The 14,214-nt window shown below is 38.2% G+C and overlaps 6 protein-coding genes across 6 annotated transcripts; 2 read left to right on the top strand and 4 right to left on the bottom strand.

Moving 5' to 3' along the window:
- Positions 1 to 3,534: 3,534 nt before the first annotated feature.
- GCK72_019135 (uncharacterized protein) lies at positions 3,535 to 4,453 on the top strand (the record flags this gene model as incomplete). Its single annotated transcript, XM_053732891.1, has 4 exons — positions 3,535 to 3,699; positions 3,747 to 3,923; positions 3,974 to 4,200; positions 4,279 to 4,453. The coding sequence occupies 4 exons, from the start codon at positions 3,535 to 3,537 to the stop codon at positions 4,451 to 4,453; spliced, it is 744 nt and encodes a 247-aa protein (XP_053581804.1).
- A 376-nt stretch (positions 4,454 to 4,829) lies between these two features.
- Positions 4,830 to 6,090, bottom strand: GCK72_019134 (uncharacterized protein; the record flags this gene model as incomplete). Its single annotated transcript, XM_003115198.2, has 3 exons — positions 4,830 to 5,299; positions 5,344 to 5,778; positions 5,922 to 6,090. The coding sequence occupies 3 exons, from the start codon at positions 6,088 to 6,090 to the stop codon at positions 4,830 to 4,832; spliced, it is 1,074 nt and encodes a 357-aa protein (XP_003115246.2).
- An 872-nt stretch (positions 6,091 to 6,962) lies between these two features.
- Positions 6,963 to 7,863, bottom strand: GCK72_019133 (uncharacterized protein; the record flags this gene model as incomplete). Its single annotated transcript, XM_003115344.2, has 4 exons — positions 6,963 to 7,285; positions 7,450 to 7,518; positions 7,566 to 7,626; positions 7,723 to 7,863. 4 exons carry the CDS (start codon positions 7,861 to 7,863, stop codon positions 6,963 to 6,965), a joined length of 594 nt encoding a protein of 197 aa, XP_003115392.1.
- A 1,133-nt stretch (positions 7,864 to 8,996) lies between these two features.
- On the bottom strand, positions 8,997 to 9,822 carry GCK72_019132 (uncharacterized protein; the record flags this gene model as incomplete). Its single annotated transcript, XM_003115563.2, has 4 exons — positions 8,997 to 9,319; positions 9,449 to 9,517; positions 9,565 to 9,628; positions 9,679 to 9,822. 4 exons carry the CDS (start codon positions 9,820 to 9,822, stop codon positions 8,997 to 8,999), a joined length of 600 nt encoding a protein of 199 aa, XP_003115611.1.
- Positions 9,823 to 11,042: 1,220 nt separating this feature from the next.
- On the bottom strand, positions 11,043 to 11,983 carry GCK72_019131 (uncharacterized protein; the record flags this gene model as incomplete). The annotated part of the gene is made up of 5 exons (XM_003115155.2): positions 11,043 to 11,135; positions 11,191 to 11,420; positions 11,605 to 11,673; positions 11,732 to 11,795; positions 11,843 to 11,983. The coding sequence occupies 5 exons, from the start codon at positions 11,981 to 11,983 to the stop codon at positions 11,043 to 11,045; spliced, it is 597 nt and encodes a 198-aa protein (XP_003115203.2).
- Positions 11,984 to 13,581: 1,598 nt separating this feature from the next.
- GCK72_019130 (uncharacterized protein) lies at positions 13,582 to 14,202 on the top strand (the record flags this gene model as incomplete). Its single annotated transcript, XM_053732890.1, has 3 exons — positions 13,582 to 13,606; positions 13,661 to 13,761; positions 13,813 to 14,202. 3 exons carry the CDS (start codon positions 13,582 to 13,584, stop codon positions 14,200 to 14,202), a joined length of 516 nt encoding a protein of 171 aa, XP_053581803.1.
- Between the last annotated feature and the right edge of the window lie 12 nt (positions 14,203 to 14,214).

Genomic DNA, 14,214 nt, shown 5'->3' with positions numbered 1-14,214 from the left:
ACGGAATCTTTGATTTCTGTCTCTTTAAAGACGACTCTCGTTTCCTCTTTCTAGACGGTTTAGTTTCCAATTAGACGAACAAATGATGTCACGTTGTCTCCCAGTCAAGGTTAACAAACTAATTCAATTTTTCAAAAAGATTTTATCTATCCTCCGAAGAAAAAAACGAGAAAAATCAGTGATCACAAAGCAATTTCTCATGGAAATTCTAAAATTACCAAGAGCTTACTAAAGAATAATATATGAGAATCTAAAAATGGGTTTGCTATCAAAAAATAGAGGCGGTACATCTATTTGAAAACTGAAAAAGACAAGAAAAGAGAGTGTATAAGATGTAGAGACGCATAGAAAAAGAAAGAGGAAAGAAAACCAATTTCGTCGGTTTTTTGGGCAGAAGAACACAAACAGACAAACACCACTTTTGGTTTCGCTTACAATTGGAAGAAAAAGTAGAGGAAGATTGGGAAATTGGGAGTAAAATAGATGAAGATGGTGTTGAATGCTCTATTGGAAATGGAGCTGTTTTTGAGAATGTCAGAATTTCTGAAAATTCATAAAACCAGGTAAATGAAGAAGATGTTGTGAAAACTTTGATCAATTGAAGTGGAAATAAGTGAAAACACCAAAAAACGAATTGACATTAGTCTCTACCGTAATATTGGAACTTATAAAAATTCTCTGCTCTTTCTTTTTTGTAAGTCGATTTTGAGATATGAAAGTACAGTAACCCTCATCTATATAGTATATTCTATTTCGCAAAGAAATTCGTACAAGTCTACAGAATAACAATAACAAAAAAATGGAAAAAATTCGTATATAATTGGAGCGAATTTGTGCTGACTTTGAGGGAGTTGGGGGAACTTTGAAAACAATTGAATACAACTTGGTTTTCGATAAAGAAGTATCTGAAATTATTATAAATTCACAAAAGTAAAGTAAAATTATATAATATAAGTTATCTTTACCGAAACTGATTGCTGGATTTATGAAGATATTAATTCCAAAAACATGAAAGTTTCAAAATTTCAAAAATCTTGATTGTCAGCTAACTTTTAACAACAAAAAAAAACAAAAAAACAAGGCAAGAAATCAGTAAAATCTTTAGGGAACTGAGACAGAAGGATGAAGAAAAAGTGAGAAGCCGGAGCCGAAAAAAGAAAAAAGAAGATCCACTTCTTCTTCTTCTTCTTTTCTCTTTTTGAGTCGACGACTCCTTCGACTACTTGTGTCGTCGACTCTGCTCTGACAGGCATAATTCAATAACGTATTGCACAAGAGGATCCCTCCTTCAATGCCACCGTTTGAAGAATAAAAAGAGCATCAATGAGGAGAAAAGTGAGATAATCTGTGAAAAGAATGTGTTCTTTTCCTGTTTTCCGTTTTATTTAGGGTTTCCTAACGGTCAAGCAAACTAAGACGCTTTGTGTAAATACCCGAAATGTGCTTAAAATGATAAGGAAATTGTGAAAATGTCCCTGTTAAAATAAGAATGAAACCGAACAAATGACCTTTGATTAAGCGAAAGGCTAACTGACAACTAGACCTTCTCTTGGGATAGTTTGTATTCAAAACAAGAAGATTTGGTTTGCAGTAAATATTCCCAGAAAAGAAACATTATATTGTGCAAAAGCATAAAAAAGAGTTTGACAAAAACCGAGTAAACTCAAATTCCCCACACACCTTTTGAATGTTAGCATACTCTAGAATTTCCTTCTTTCCCTTCTCTTCGTGTAAATAAACATTTCCCTCGTGCATTATTGGTCTTTTGATAAAACCAAATTACATACAAATAAACAATTCCTGCTCAAATTGTCTTCATATAAATCCCAAAGTTAAAAGTATAAACATCCAGCTAGAATACCATCTAGTATGAAATCCAAATTGCAATTGTCTGGGGACAGTGTCATCAGTGTCAGAACTTAAAAATTCTGCAAATATATCAGGTTTCAGGGGAATCCCAGGCATTTTCAGATCAAAAATCAGTTAATTTACAATTCCTGACTTTTTCAAACAGAGCATCTATTAATAGTCGACTTTTCAACAAAACAGAGAAAAAGCGGAGCTGAATGACGTTGTTAGGGGTAAAATGCTCCGAATAGGAGTGGGCGTGGCACCCCCGAAGACTACGTGGACGACGTGGTAATTATGACGGTCAGGAGATGGAAGAGACAAAGAGACGCAGAGAGAAGGGAACGAGGGTCGCCCGGCGCCCCCGAAAAAAGACGACAAAGTCTCCTTGGCCCCAGACTATTGCTCACCACGCCAAAACGGGAAAATCGATGTGGCGAGGGGATAGATGGAGGACGAAGAGGGGTGGAGAAAAAAGAGAAGTCGTCGGTCAACGAGGGACGACGACGTCGCGGTAGATCCGTTGATGATACGCAGACAGTTAGATGAATGGCGCCTCAGGGCAACGCTTGCTGCGTCTCTGAGTTTCGGAGAACTATTCGACCACCTTTTTACGGGGCGATGGCCAGGGATAACAAGGCGAAGTGAGAGAGATGTGTTTGTGAGACATCAGGAAAAGAAGTAGAGAAGGCGCCCCAGTAGCAGCAGTAGCAGCACCCCGCTGGCCCCGATATATTTATATGTGCATGTTGTGGAGGCTGCTGCTGTTGCTCTGCTCTATGTGTGTGCTCGTGTGCCGATGAGAGCTCCCGACGAGACACCGAGACGGCTCATGAATTCCTGACGACGACGGCAGCGGAGAATGGAGAAAAAAGGAGACGCACTCGTGGATAAATTGAAGAAATTGAGCCAGCCGTAAACAATGGAGAGAGTTGCAATTCTAAATGAAGACTTGTATTATTTTTTGTTTTCAGGTTCGCAGCCTTGAAATAATTGGAACCTGAATAATTGAGAAAATCGCTTGGAAAACAGACTACCAGTCACTTAAGAACGAAATTCAAGCATTTATTGAACAAAACCTGAAACCGATTAGATTAAAGATTAATTTCAATAATATTTACTGAAAAATTCAGGTCTTTTCAGTTAATAGACGGAATTCAGAGTGTTTGAATATGCCGCAAAAGAAATATTCTCAACGTTGTTCAAAGGGAGGCGCATTTCTCTCAACAAGATATCTCGTAGCGAAAGAAAGTACGGTCACACTCGTTTTCTGTGTGCAACCTTGTGTTTGAATTTCGAGGTTCGCGCCTTTCTCTGTCGCCGCCGTCTTTTCTGCGACTGCTTTGCTTTTTTCTGTATCATCGATTTTTAATATTATAGTAACTAAATTCACCAAGAAAAGGGGTTTAAGTTGTCGATATTGTGAAAATTAAGTGTGAAAACTGTTAATGACTTTATGATAAAGTGTTACTTCAGAAGCAAACCAGATTATGGAAATTATAGTCGTTTTCAATAACAAAAGTGTGAATGTTCGAATGGAGAAGATAATCAGTTAGTTGAAGAACAAAATTTGGAAAAAAATTGTGTAGAATAGCCGAAATTTCTATATTCTTTTACTGCATCTTCGTATTTTGCTTTGTGCAAATTTTCACATCTTTATACATGATCATTATGTTTTGCAGCAGAATGACAACATCGGTCGCCGAAAACAATGTATTGTCGGCTGGCGGCGATGCGAAGTCGGAAAATTCGATCCCGACAGAGCTTCTGACCAGACACCCTCTCCAGAATCGATGGGCTCTCTGGTATTTGAAAGCTGATCGTAATAAGGAATGGGAGGATTGTTTGAAGGTAATTCAAGACCTTTTTTCAAGCTTTTCTACGTTTTGTTTTTGCAGATGGTTTCCCTTTTTGATACTGTCGAGGACTTCTGGTCTCTCTACAATCACATCCAGTCTGCCGGCGGATTGAACTGGGGATCCGATTACTATCTCTTCAAAGAAGGAATCAAACCGATGTGGGAAGATGTCAACAACGTACAAGGAGGACGTTGGTTGGTTGTCGTTGATAAGCAAGTAAGTCTAATTTGAATGGGTTCCGTCTCATTAATTCCTAGAAGCTTCAGAGAAGAACACAACTGCTTGATCACTATTGGTTGGAGCTGCTGATGGCTATCGTCGGAGAGCAATTCGACGAGTTCGGAGATTATGTCTGTGGTGCTGTTGTCAATGTTCGTCAAAAGGGGGACAAAGTTTCTCTGTGGACTCGCGATGCCACTCGTGACGATGTCAATCTCCGTATTGGCCAGATTTTGAAGCAGAAGCTCGGTATTCCGGATACTGAGATTCTCAGGTAATTACTCGTTGAATAGCATAAACTCGTTATAACTGATGAAGTAGTCCTAAATGAATTCCATCTATTCATTCTCAGATACGAAGTTCACAAGGATTCATCTGCTCGCACTTCTTCGACTGTCAAGCCACGTATCTGCCTCCCAGCCAAGGAACCGGCTCCAGCTAAAGAAAAAGTTGCGGGATCGTCTCCATCAACTGCTACTGCTGGTTCTCCAACTCATGGAACCACTCCAACCACCCCCACTCCTTAAGAATATCTTGAGATCTCATAATTTTCCTCCCCAACATTGAATGAGCTTCCTATCCCAATTCTCAACCTCAGTGTACTTTTTAAAAATTCGCAATTTTAAACTGTACAATCTCCCCTTGTATTGGTGCTTCCCCTTTTCATTTTGTACCTACTGTTTCGCTTTCCCCTATTGATTGACCGGTTTTGTATCGCACTCTTGTTGTTACTAGTAATTCGAGATATACTCGGAATCATTAGAACAAATTTGTTCCTCACTTTTTTTGATGAATGAATTTATTCAGTAAATAATGTAGATATATATTTTTATAGTAGCATTTGTAAGATTTGGCATTTTGAAATTGTACAGTTTTTAGTTTTCCATTCTCAACGTCTGCTTTTTAGACCGATTTCTTCGTTGAAGTTTTCACCGGCTTCACTGTGGTTGTTGTGCTGCTACTGGAAGCCTTGGTCGTTTTCTTGACCGGTTTCCTAGCTTTTCTTGGTTTCCGTGTGCTCGTGTTTGGCGAGCCGGTAGTAGAACTCACCACTGTCTTTTTGTTTGTTTTTGCCGCATCGTCGTGTTGATAAGAATCAACATCTCGCGACATGATTCCCATTGGCCCTTTGTTCCAGTGATTTGAAGCAATGTTCATGTTGAAATCAATAGGCATTCCACCTCCGCGTTGTGGTACTTGTGGACCTCCCCCGTACGGAAGACGTTCCATTGGAGATTCGTGAGCACCAAATCGTTCACGAAGATAAGCAGGACCGTAACGAGATGCATACGTGGCAAGTTCACGAAGGGATGGAATTGCTGAATTGGTGGCTCCATTGAAACTGTTCATCAGATCATTTGATGCGTAATCTGCTGAAAACGTGATTATGACTGATTTAAAGCAGACAACAACATACGTGGATATTCTGTTTGTGGCATTTTCGGTTTTCTGGAACTCATTGGAGGTGTGACTCCGCCTCTTCTCATTCCTACAGTACTACCATAATATCCTGCTCGACTTCCACCAATTAATCCAGAATACGGAGCAGATGGACGCATGTTATACTCGTCGGGAATTCCAGAATAAGGGGATCCACCTCCTCCGAGATTAACGGTTCCATATGGATTTGATGGTCTCTCTGGTCCACCGTTACCATAGAAACCGCCCATTTGGGGTGGTTGGGGAACGGTATTTCGAGAGAAACCGATACGATTTGACCCGTATCCAGCTTTATAAGCCATTCGACTAAAGGGGACACGCCCACCAAATGGAGCATTTATATTACGACGACGAAATGTTGACGTCTTCTTACGATAGATATCAGTATCATCTGTTTCTTCATCTGGAGAGCCTGAAACTAGGATATATTAGAGAAATACATTGAATCAGTCAGTGGAATAAATTATGATGAACAATAGAAACCTGACTAATAGCTTACTGTAGTTAATGAGGCCAAGAACAGGTATCGTCGGAATAAAAATTTGAAAAACTCACTGTCTTCATCCCCGTCAGTCGGAATGAGAGTATCCGGAGGGATCGGAAATCCTCCATTCCCTGGAATGATGGAATTGGTGAGATCCTCTGTAGGAAGATATCCAAATACTCCAGAAGTTAGTGTTGATAGAATACACATTAATGGAATCGAACCCACATCGGTACGCATCTGGAACTAGGGACAATGGAATTAATTGGGCAAATTTTAGTTAGATTAACATCAATTCCAGTGTCAAACCACCTATGTTTGAGTACTGTAGTTCTAAGAGTTTTCAAATTCTCACTGATTCTCGTTTTTCAAAAACTTTCAAAAAAAAAACAGTATACCCAGACCAAATGAAATTGGTACTTACCTCGTTTGGACAGTAACCAATATATGAACCGGTAGAAGAAGACGGAGAAAAAGAAGAAGCTATATGATAGGAGCCAATGTTGGAAATCTATAGGCAAAGATATGAAGAAGAATAAGGAGAGAGGAGGAGGAGGTCCTTTCTGACCAACACAACAAACAATAATCTATGTTTTTGCGGGTGTCTCGCAATAGAGATAGGACACGAATAAGACAGTTTTGACATGAATTTCAATTCGACGAGATATCATTCGGATTCGAAGAGAATCAGAGCTCCGTGAGCCCCGCGATGCCCGTTTTTGACACATGATTTGGATTTGGAAAGGGGGAGGAGACAGTGTCCTTTTTCTGGATTGTTGCCATTCGTTTGAAAAAAATACTAGATGGGAGGATAACTATAGGGAATCAATTTGAAAATGTTGCAATTGCAAGACGTACTTTGTACTTGATGAGTGAGTGAGAAGTTGGTGAGAAACTGATATTATGATCAGAGTGATCCGAGTGATCAGTCTAGACCATCTATTACTTTGATCCCGATCTTTATGAAATGAGCAGTCGATTGTTTGTTTATTGACTTTTGCAAATGGTCTCTCTGTGTGTCTGTTTGTCCGACTTCATGTTACTTTTGCATTTTACAGTTCAATATGAACTAATTTATTCATTTTTCAACCAATAATTCACCGAAAGAAACATTACTTTACGATATTATAGCATTCGTACATTTTGGCATTGACCACTTTTGGTGCATACTGTTTACAACAATTCCATTCTTTGGAATCCATCTTCTTCGACAATGCAGTACACACTTTGTTGACGAACGCTTTCGTGACCATTGCAATACAGTTACCGTATACTTTGTTCATACAGGCGGTCTGCTTAGCAGTTCCGGTCTGCTTATTGTTAGCCTTGCAGTTTTTAAGAGTGTTGAGAGCCTTGTTGATAACTGGTTTGCACTGATTGATGAATGGAGTTGAGAGCTTATCGAGAAGAGCCATCAGGTCTGTGCAGCCGTTGACTGAAAGTGATATTATTCGGGCCAGTTGTATGTGCAGTAGGAATAATTATACAGTAATTTTGAATAACACATTATGGTAATTCTATTGGGAAATTGAGAGCCCCCCATAAGCGTACTGTTTTTTCTCAATCTCTTTAAAGTTACAGTTTCAGTTTCAAACCTACATCCATTGTACAGCGACAAAGCTGAAAGAGCTTTATTCATACTGTTGTTGATCACACATGTTTTGCATTCTGAAAGAAAAGTGTTCTATTCGATCGAATATAAATGGATAACTAACTTGAAACCAGTTCTTTGTCATATGGATCATTGTAGAAGTGAGCATCCGCACAAGCGAGAATCTAAAAATGAGTTACTTGTCACTTGTGCGAAAAATTATCTTGTTATCAAGACAATCAGATCTAATATCTCTTCCCCAAATATTTGGAAACTCTCACCGGCTCCAATTCCTTTGCCGTATAGAAAGTGACACCCAAATTGACTGCTTTTGTACAAACGGCCGCACGATTATTGGCATAAACTGCACCAATGACAACAGTCAGTCCAACAACAAACGAAAGGCGGCTCATGTTCAACATTTGACAAAAAGTATTTCTATTGGTTGCTTTTTATACAGGAAAAAATGTTACTTTTGTAGTGAGTTCATTAAAGAAGGATTACTTTTTTTCGTTGGTGAAACTATTTTTGTACTCGCGAGGGTGTAAAAGATCAACTGTTTTATGATTTTTAGAGTTTCAAAGATTCAATAATCAAGTGAATCAGTAGAGTTCTTGATTAACTGAAACTAAAGATGTTGAACTTCCAAACACACGAAAGCAAAGGAATTCCTGTTTCCAAGATCTAGTTCTCAAATTCTGAAAACTATCTCTTATTGTAGTATACTGTAGTTTCATTAATTTCAATTGATCAATCATCACATCTTAGGCTAATCCGTTTTCAAAAACGATTGGTTTTTTCATCGGTTAAAAGAGTTTTTGTTTGTTGATCATTTGATAGAATGCAATCTACAGTATATAAAGGCGGGACGAAGTGGCTTCGAATGTTCATATCTTTAGTTCCGCTCATTAAAAAATTTCGAAAGTTTGTTTTTTCATGATTTTGTTTTGATAATTCTATTCCGAATTATTCGAATCTAAGACTGGTACCGCGATACCAGAGTACATTTTCGTCAGTGTATGTGTTTTTTTAATGTATATCGAGTCGTAGTGGCTTAAGTGAGCCGGCTCAGTTTTCTCAATTAATCTCTTCATGGAGTATATTGCAGAAATCATAGACTACTATTGTCTGAATTTGATCTAATAGATAATTAACCTAGGATGTCACGAATCTGTAATCAAACATTAAAGATCAGGCCTGAGCAAAATTCAGAATCAATTCCACTTCAATTTCAGAAGCAGATGGAATCTGACATAGCTTTTCTTAGTTGACAACAAGGCAAAGGGATAATGAGCAACTATATTTCGAATACGTAGAGTCCTTATATTCGAAATTTCCTCCTTCGCATTCTTTCAATACTTGAGGAAATGTTTCTTTTAAAACCAGTAATAATAGCGACTTGTATTGAAAACATTGTAGGTTAAGACACAATCTGAAACTATCAACACAAATAAAAATTTATCGAATCAATTTGTCAGAAAAACTTCAGATAAATTTCATTCATTGTCTATGAAAACCCAGTATAGAAATAAATTGATATTTATTCTTCTCCAATTTACTTTTCAATGTTGTAGCAGGCGTACGGCTTGACATTGACAACCTTTGGTGCATAAGTCTTACAGCAGTTCCATTCGACAGAAGTCATTTTCTTGGACAAAGCAGTGCAAACCTTGTTGATGAAGGCTTTAGTGACCATGGCGATTCCTTCTCCGTAGACTTGATTCAAGCAAGCGGTCTGCTTAGCAGTTCCGGTTTTTGTATTGTTCTTTTTGCATTTATTGAGAACATTAAGGCACTTGGTGATGACTGGTTTGCATTGAGTCTGGAATGGAGCCATCATTTTGTCGAGAAGAGCCATAAGATCAGTGCAGCCATTGACTGAAAATCAGATATGTAAGTGAAAGGTAAATAGGAAGAAAGTTATTGTAGCTATGGTTTTCAAATAGAAAATCTATTGGCATGACTAAAACTTGTCCCCAGTATTAGTGTATTATCTCGTAAACTTACATCCATTGTACAGGGACAATGCTGGAAGAGCCTTGCTCATACTGTTGTTGATCACACAAGTCTTTCCCTCTGAAAATGTTCTTTCCATAATGTTTCTAAGAATAAGTTGGACTAACTGTCGATGAGAGCAGTAGTGTCTTCTGGAGTATTGTACAACGTCGGTTCGATACAGGCGAGGATCTGAAAGATTTCAATAAAAAATTGCTTGCTCTTTCTTAATCTAAATTTACCGGTTCGCATTCCTTTGCCGTGTAGAAAGTGAGACCCAAATTGACAGCCTTCAGGCAAACCTGTGCTCTGGTTGCTGCGGCGGCGTGGACAGTGGCCACTCCGATGGAGGAGACCAACAAAAGTGCGGTGAAGAATTTGGCCATTATCTATAAAGATTAGAAATTGAACAACTAAACGTGATCTAGTTGATATAACAGACATAAGAAAACACAGACAGGAAATCTTGATGCAAGTTTCATTAAGAATTCCGAAACTCAGTTCCGACCTATTTTGAAAATTTGGAGTTCCAGAGAGAACTGAAATCGAAGATGAACCGCCAAAAAGTTGCCTAAACGGAATCGTAACTCATAAATCGGTCGTACGAATAAATAATCGGACTAGACATGAAAAAAAGAAAAAATGCACTCACTAGTCAGTCGCTACAATAAATGAACGATTGAACTGGTAACAGAAACAAATGGTTTTTTATCTTCCCCGACTCACTGATCCGTTTTTATATTCCCTTCAATCGTTCTTTTTTTCGATCGAAAGGGCTGGGATTATCGCACCGGGGCGGGTACTCAGAGGGGATGAAGGATGAAAAACGAAAAATCGGAGGTACAACGGTCACCAAATCTCTCGATATTTCATCGAGTTTTTTGAGTATTTCGGTAGGTTTTTTTCGATTTGAAGTGAACTTGGATGATAGTTCTCAGAAGAGTAAAGTGTGACTGGTTGTGGGAACTGTTTCGGTTAAAATACGATTGTACTGAAAATAAAAATGAAAAGTGAGTTGGGAAAACAATACAAAACACATCAAACTATTTGAACCTATTACATTGTTGAGACCAGAAGTTTGAATATCAGGAGACAATTTGAGAAATTTCAGACATATTAATTTCTGTATAGCTGAAGATCGGAATCATTGGAATGGCATGATGAAACTTGGAAAATGTTGTTCTGGAAACGGGAAACTTGTGTATCAAAGAGCTAAAACCAGTTGAAAACTGCTTTGAGAATAATTGAGTCTAGAGTTTTTCTTTTGTTTTCAGATTCCTGGATTCCATCAAAAAATGTTCATGTGTTGTGTGAAATCAAGGAAATTTAGATTACTGTTTGCCTGGACGTCTTATTAAAACAATAAGGAAAATATCGTCTTTAGTAATGTATGAAATTACCTGTCTCATCAATTGAGAGCCCTCTGGATCACGTGTCTTCCACAATTTGTTACCACTAATATGTGAAAGATGAGTTAACATATTTTGAATCTTAATCACTGTACAGAAAATAGAAGCTCTCAAATATTTATTCACTAAAACGGGAAAAATTATGTTGGGAGACGTTTCTTCTTCTTCTTCTTCTTCATTCTAGATTCTCCTCCAATTTACTTTTCAATGTTGTAGCAGGCGTACGGCTTGACATTGACAACCTTTGGTGCATAAGTCTTACAGCAATTCCATTCCTTTGCTGTCATTTTCTGGAATAAAATTGTTTTAAGTAACCGCGTTATGATGAAGAGATTCACAACAAACCTTTGAGAGTGCAGTGCAAACTTTGTTAACGAACGCCTTTGTAACCATGGCCATACACTGTCCGTAAACCTTATTGATGCATGCATTCTGCTTGGCAACTCCAGTTTTCTTATTATTGGCTTTACAGTTGTTGAGAACTTTGAGTCCTTTGTTGATAACTTGTTTGCATTGATTCATGAATGGAGTTGTCAGTTTGTCAATGAGAGCCATCAAATCAGTGCAGCCGTTGACTGAAAACATAAATAAAAGATTTGGTGGGAAATGCTAGAGCAGAGACAGAAAAGACTAAGAAGCCAATCAAGATCGAAAACCAATTCAATCGGGTATACGGTAGAGCGGGCAAAAATGTTTCTGACTAAACCGAAAATCGTGGTTTGAATCGAATTGTTTTGTTAATGTTACTCGTAAACTCACATCCATTGTACAGCGACAATGCTGGCAGAGCCTTGCTCATACTGTTGTTGATAACACAAGACTTTCCCTCTGAAAAACAAGATTTACCATTTCAAGAACACATTTTTCTTTTCTGAAATCGACTAACTGTCAATGAGTCCAGCAGTGTCTTCTGGAGTATTGTACAACGTCGGTTCGATACAGGCGAGGATCTGAAATGTTTCAATCAAAATTGTCTTGCTCTTCGGGATGAACTAACTGGCTCCAACTCTTTCGCTGTATAGAAAGTGACACCCAAGTTCACAGCTTTCTGGCATACTTTTGCTCGGTTTGCTTGAGCTGAAACAGATACCAAACTAATGGAGGAGACAAGCAGAACCGTCGTAAGGAATCTGACCATTCTCTGAAAATAAAAAATGGCTAAAGTTGCAATTGAGAGCCAGAAAAAAACAGTGAGAGAACAGTCTTGAAATTTGTGAAAAATATTTTTTTTTAACTGATCGTAATTGTCAAATCTCGCTCAAATATGCCGGTGATATTATCAGGTTTCAGAAAAGATATTCCCAGCATTCTACCAGATTTTGCAACTTTGTAAATTTTCGAGAAAAAAACAGAAATAATCGAAAGTCGGTCGAAATCTTCGGCGATTTCGATCGGCGATTTTTAAAAGACCTCTGGATTACTGTACTTTTTATAATGAGGATTCGATGAAAAAACCAAGGGATTACATGGTGATACATGACGAAAAGTGAGGTCATTTGAAGGGATAATCACAGAGAATTGTAGTATTCGGATACGATATTTTGTGAATTCGTTGAGACTCCGCCCATATTTTGATTTTTGATGAAGAAAAAGGACAAAAAAAGATCGAATGGATAGAAATAGAAATGGACTGTGAACGGAAGTTCAAAAGAACTTTCGGTGAAGCAATGGAACAGCAGAAAATAAAATTTGTATGGTTTTAGTCAACACAAGATTGTTGTGGTTTGAGGAACAATAGGCAGGCACCATCTTACTTTCCGGTTCTTCGGGAAATTAACTAGAATTCAAACCGGTGTAAAAAAACCTAGTTCTCTACTTTTGTACTTATTAAATTCTGATGCAAGAGAGTAAAGTGACACTCTATTACTGTCGTCCAGGCAAATTAAACTTGAAGGGGACAGTATTCTTCTAAGGACAGTTTGAGGTTAGTGGTCCAGAATAAAAAAAAACATTCAAAACATTACATATAGTACTTCAAAACAAACATTTTTTCAAGCAGACACCGAATGAATTCGTCTACTGAAGTAAGATCCAGAATCTCCGGGTGAACTTCTATTGCTGAGGATAAAACAATTACTGGTAAGAGTACTGTAATCCTCCTCCCGCATTGAAATATTTAAGAAGTCCGAACTAGTTTCAGAATCATTTGATTCATAACAAGCTCAACCGGTCTCCTGAAACACGATAGAAGTATATGAAATAGAAGAAAACATCAATACTTTTCAGACAAAACGAATCTACATTGAAACCGTTTTGCGATCTGTCTGTTCTCCTCTCCTGCTCATTTTATACCGTTTCTCTGATTTTCAACTCGGATCAAATTAGTTTATTCACCCGCCTACACGTGTACAAATGTGTTACTGATGTGTCGATTTTCGAATGATCCGTTTCCATTTCTGGTCAGATAATCCATCGAAGATTAGGATCATTCTAACTACATGCGGGTTACTGGGTTCTTTGAAAATCAGACCGAAAAGAGAGCGATGTTTGTTGAACACTACGGTATCTCACTGTTGGAAGAAGATCTTATGCAGTTTTGTAGGTGCCGCAAGTTTTTTCTCGAAATCTCCAGCAGGTTTTCACAGTGTATTCTAAACTTCAGTCACGTGAACTGAAACCATCGAACTCTTTTCTGTAGAATCTCGTTTCTGAAGAAATGAAAAAAAAAACACTTTTTACTATTGAGAAATCTGCGAACTTCATTTTTGAAATATTTGAAGCAACTCGTCAATCAATATGCATGACATTCTCATAATTGAACGTAAGTTGTCATACTGTACATTTCCAGATTCAAAGCGTTTTCTTCTAATTTCAGTTTTGCACTGGCTACTGTTCCTTTCCCTTCCAATATCCATCGTCTTTTTGTGTTCATCAAATGATCGAGATCGGGAGCAACTGCATTTGGAAAGAAGACAGGTATATCTGAAAATGGTTCCAGACGTTTCAATTATTGCATTCCCGTTTCAGGCTCTTCGTGACCGTCAACGTGAAGCAGCAATCTCTGGACGAAGCGTTCGAAGTGTAATCGAAACAGAAGTTGAACCAGAAACCAATCAATGCCCTCGTTTGAGTTGTGTCCGAATGGCTCCAAAATTGAAAACTCACAGTGGGGTGAATACGGCAGAAGTATATGAAAGGCTCAACCAAAACGACAATTTGGTTCAAAAAATGGATAAAGAGAAGCCTCCATCGGTTGAAATTCCACCTCAACAACCGAAACCAATGGAGAAACCACAGAGTGGATCAAAGGAATCAAGTGAAGATTTCTTGGATGAAAGAGATAAATTGTCTGCGGAAGGAGCAAAGTCGGCTGAAGGAGCAAATGGGGCGAACATTGCTCCAAGTTCGAATCCATAAGTTGTTCGACAT

Source organism: Caenorhabditis remanei, chromosome V (assembly GCF_010183535.1).
Source record: "Caenorhabditis remanei strain PX506 chromosome V, whole genome shotgun sequence".
NCBI classification, from domain to species: Eukaryota; Metazoa; Nematoda; class Chromadorea; order Rhabditida; family Rhabditidae; genus Caenorhabditis; species Caenorhabditis remanei.
This window is presented reverse-complemented; position numbering and strand designations above follow the sequence as displayed.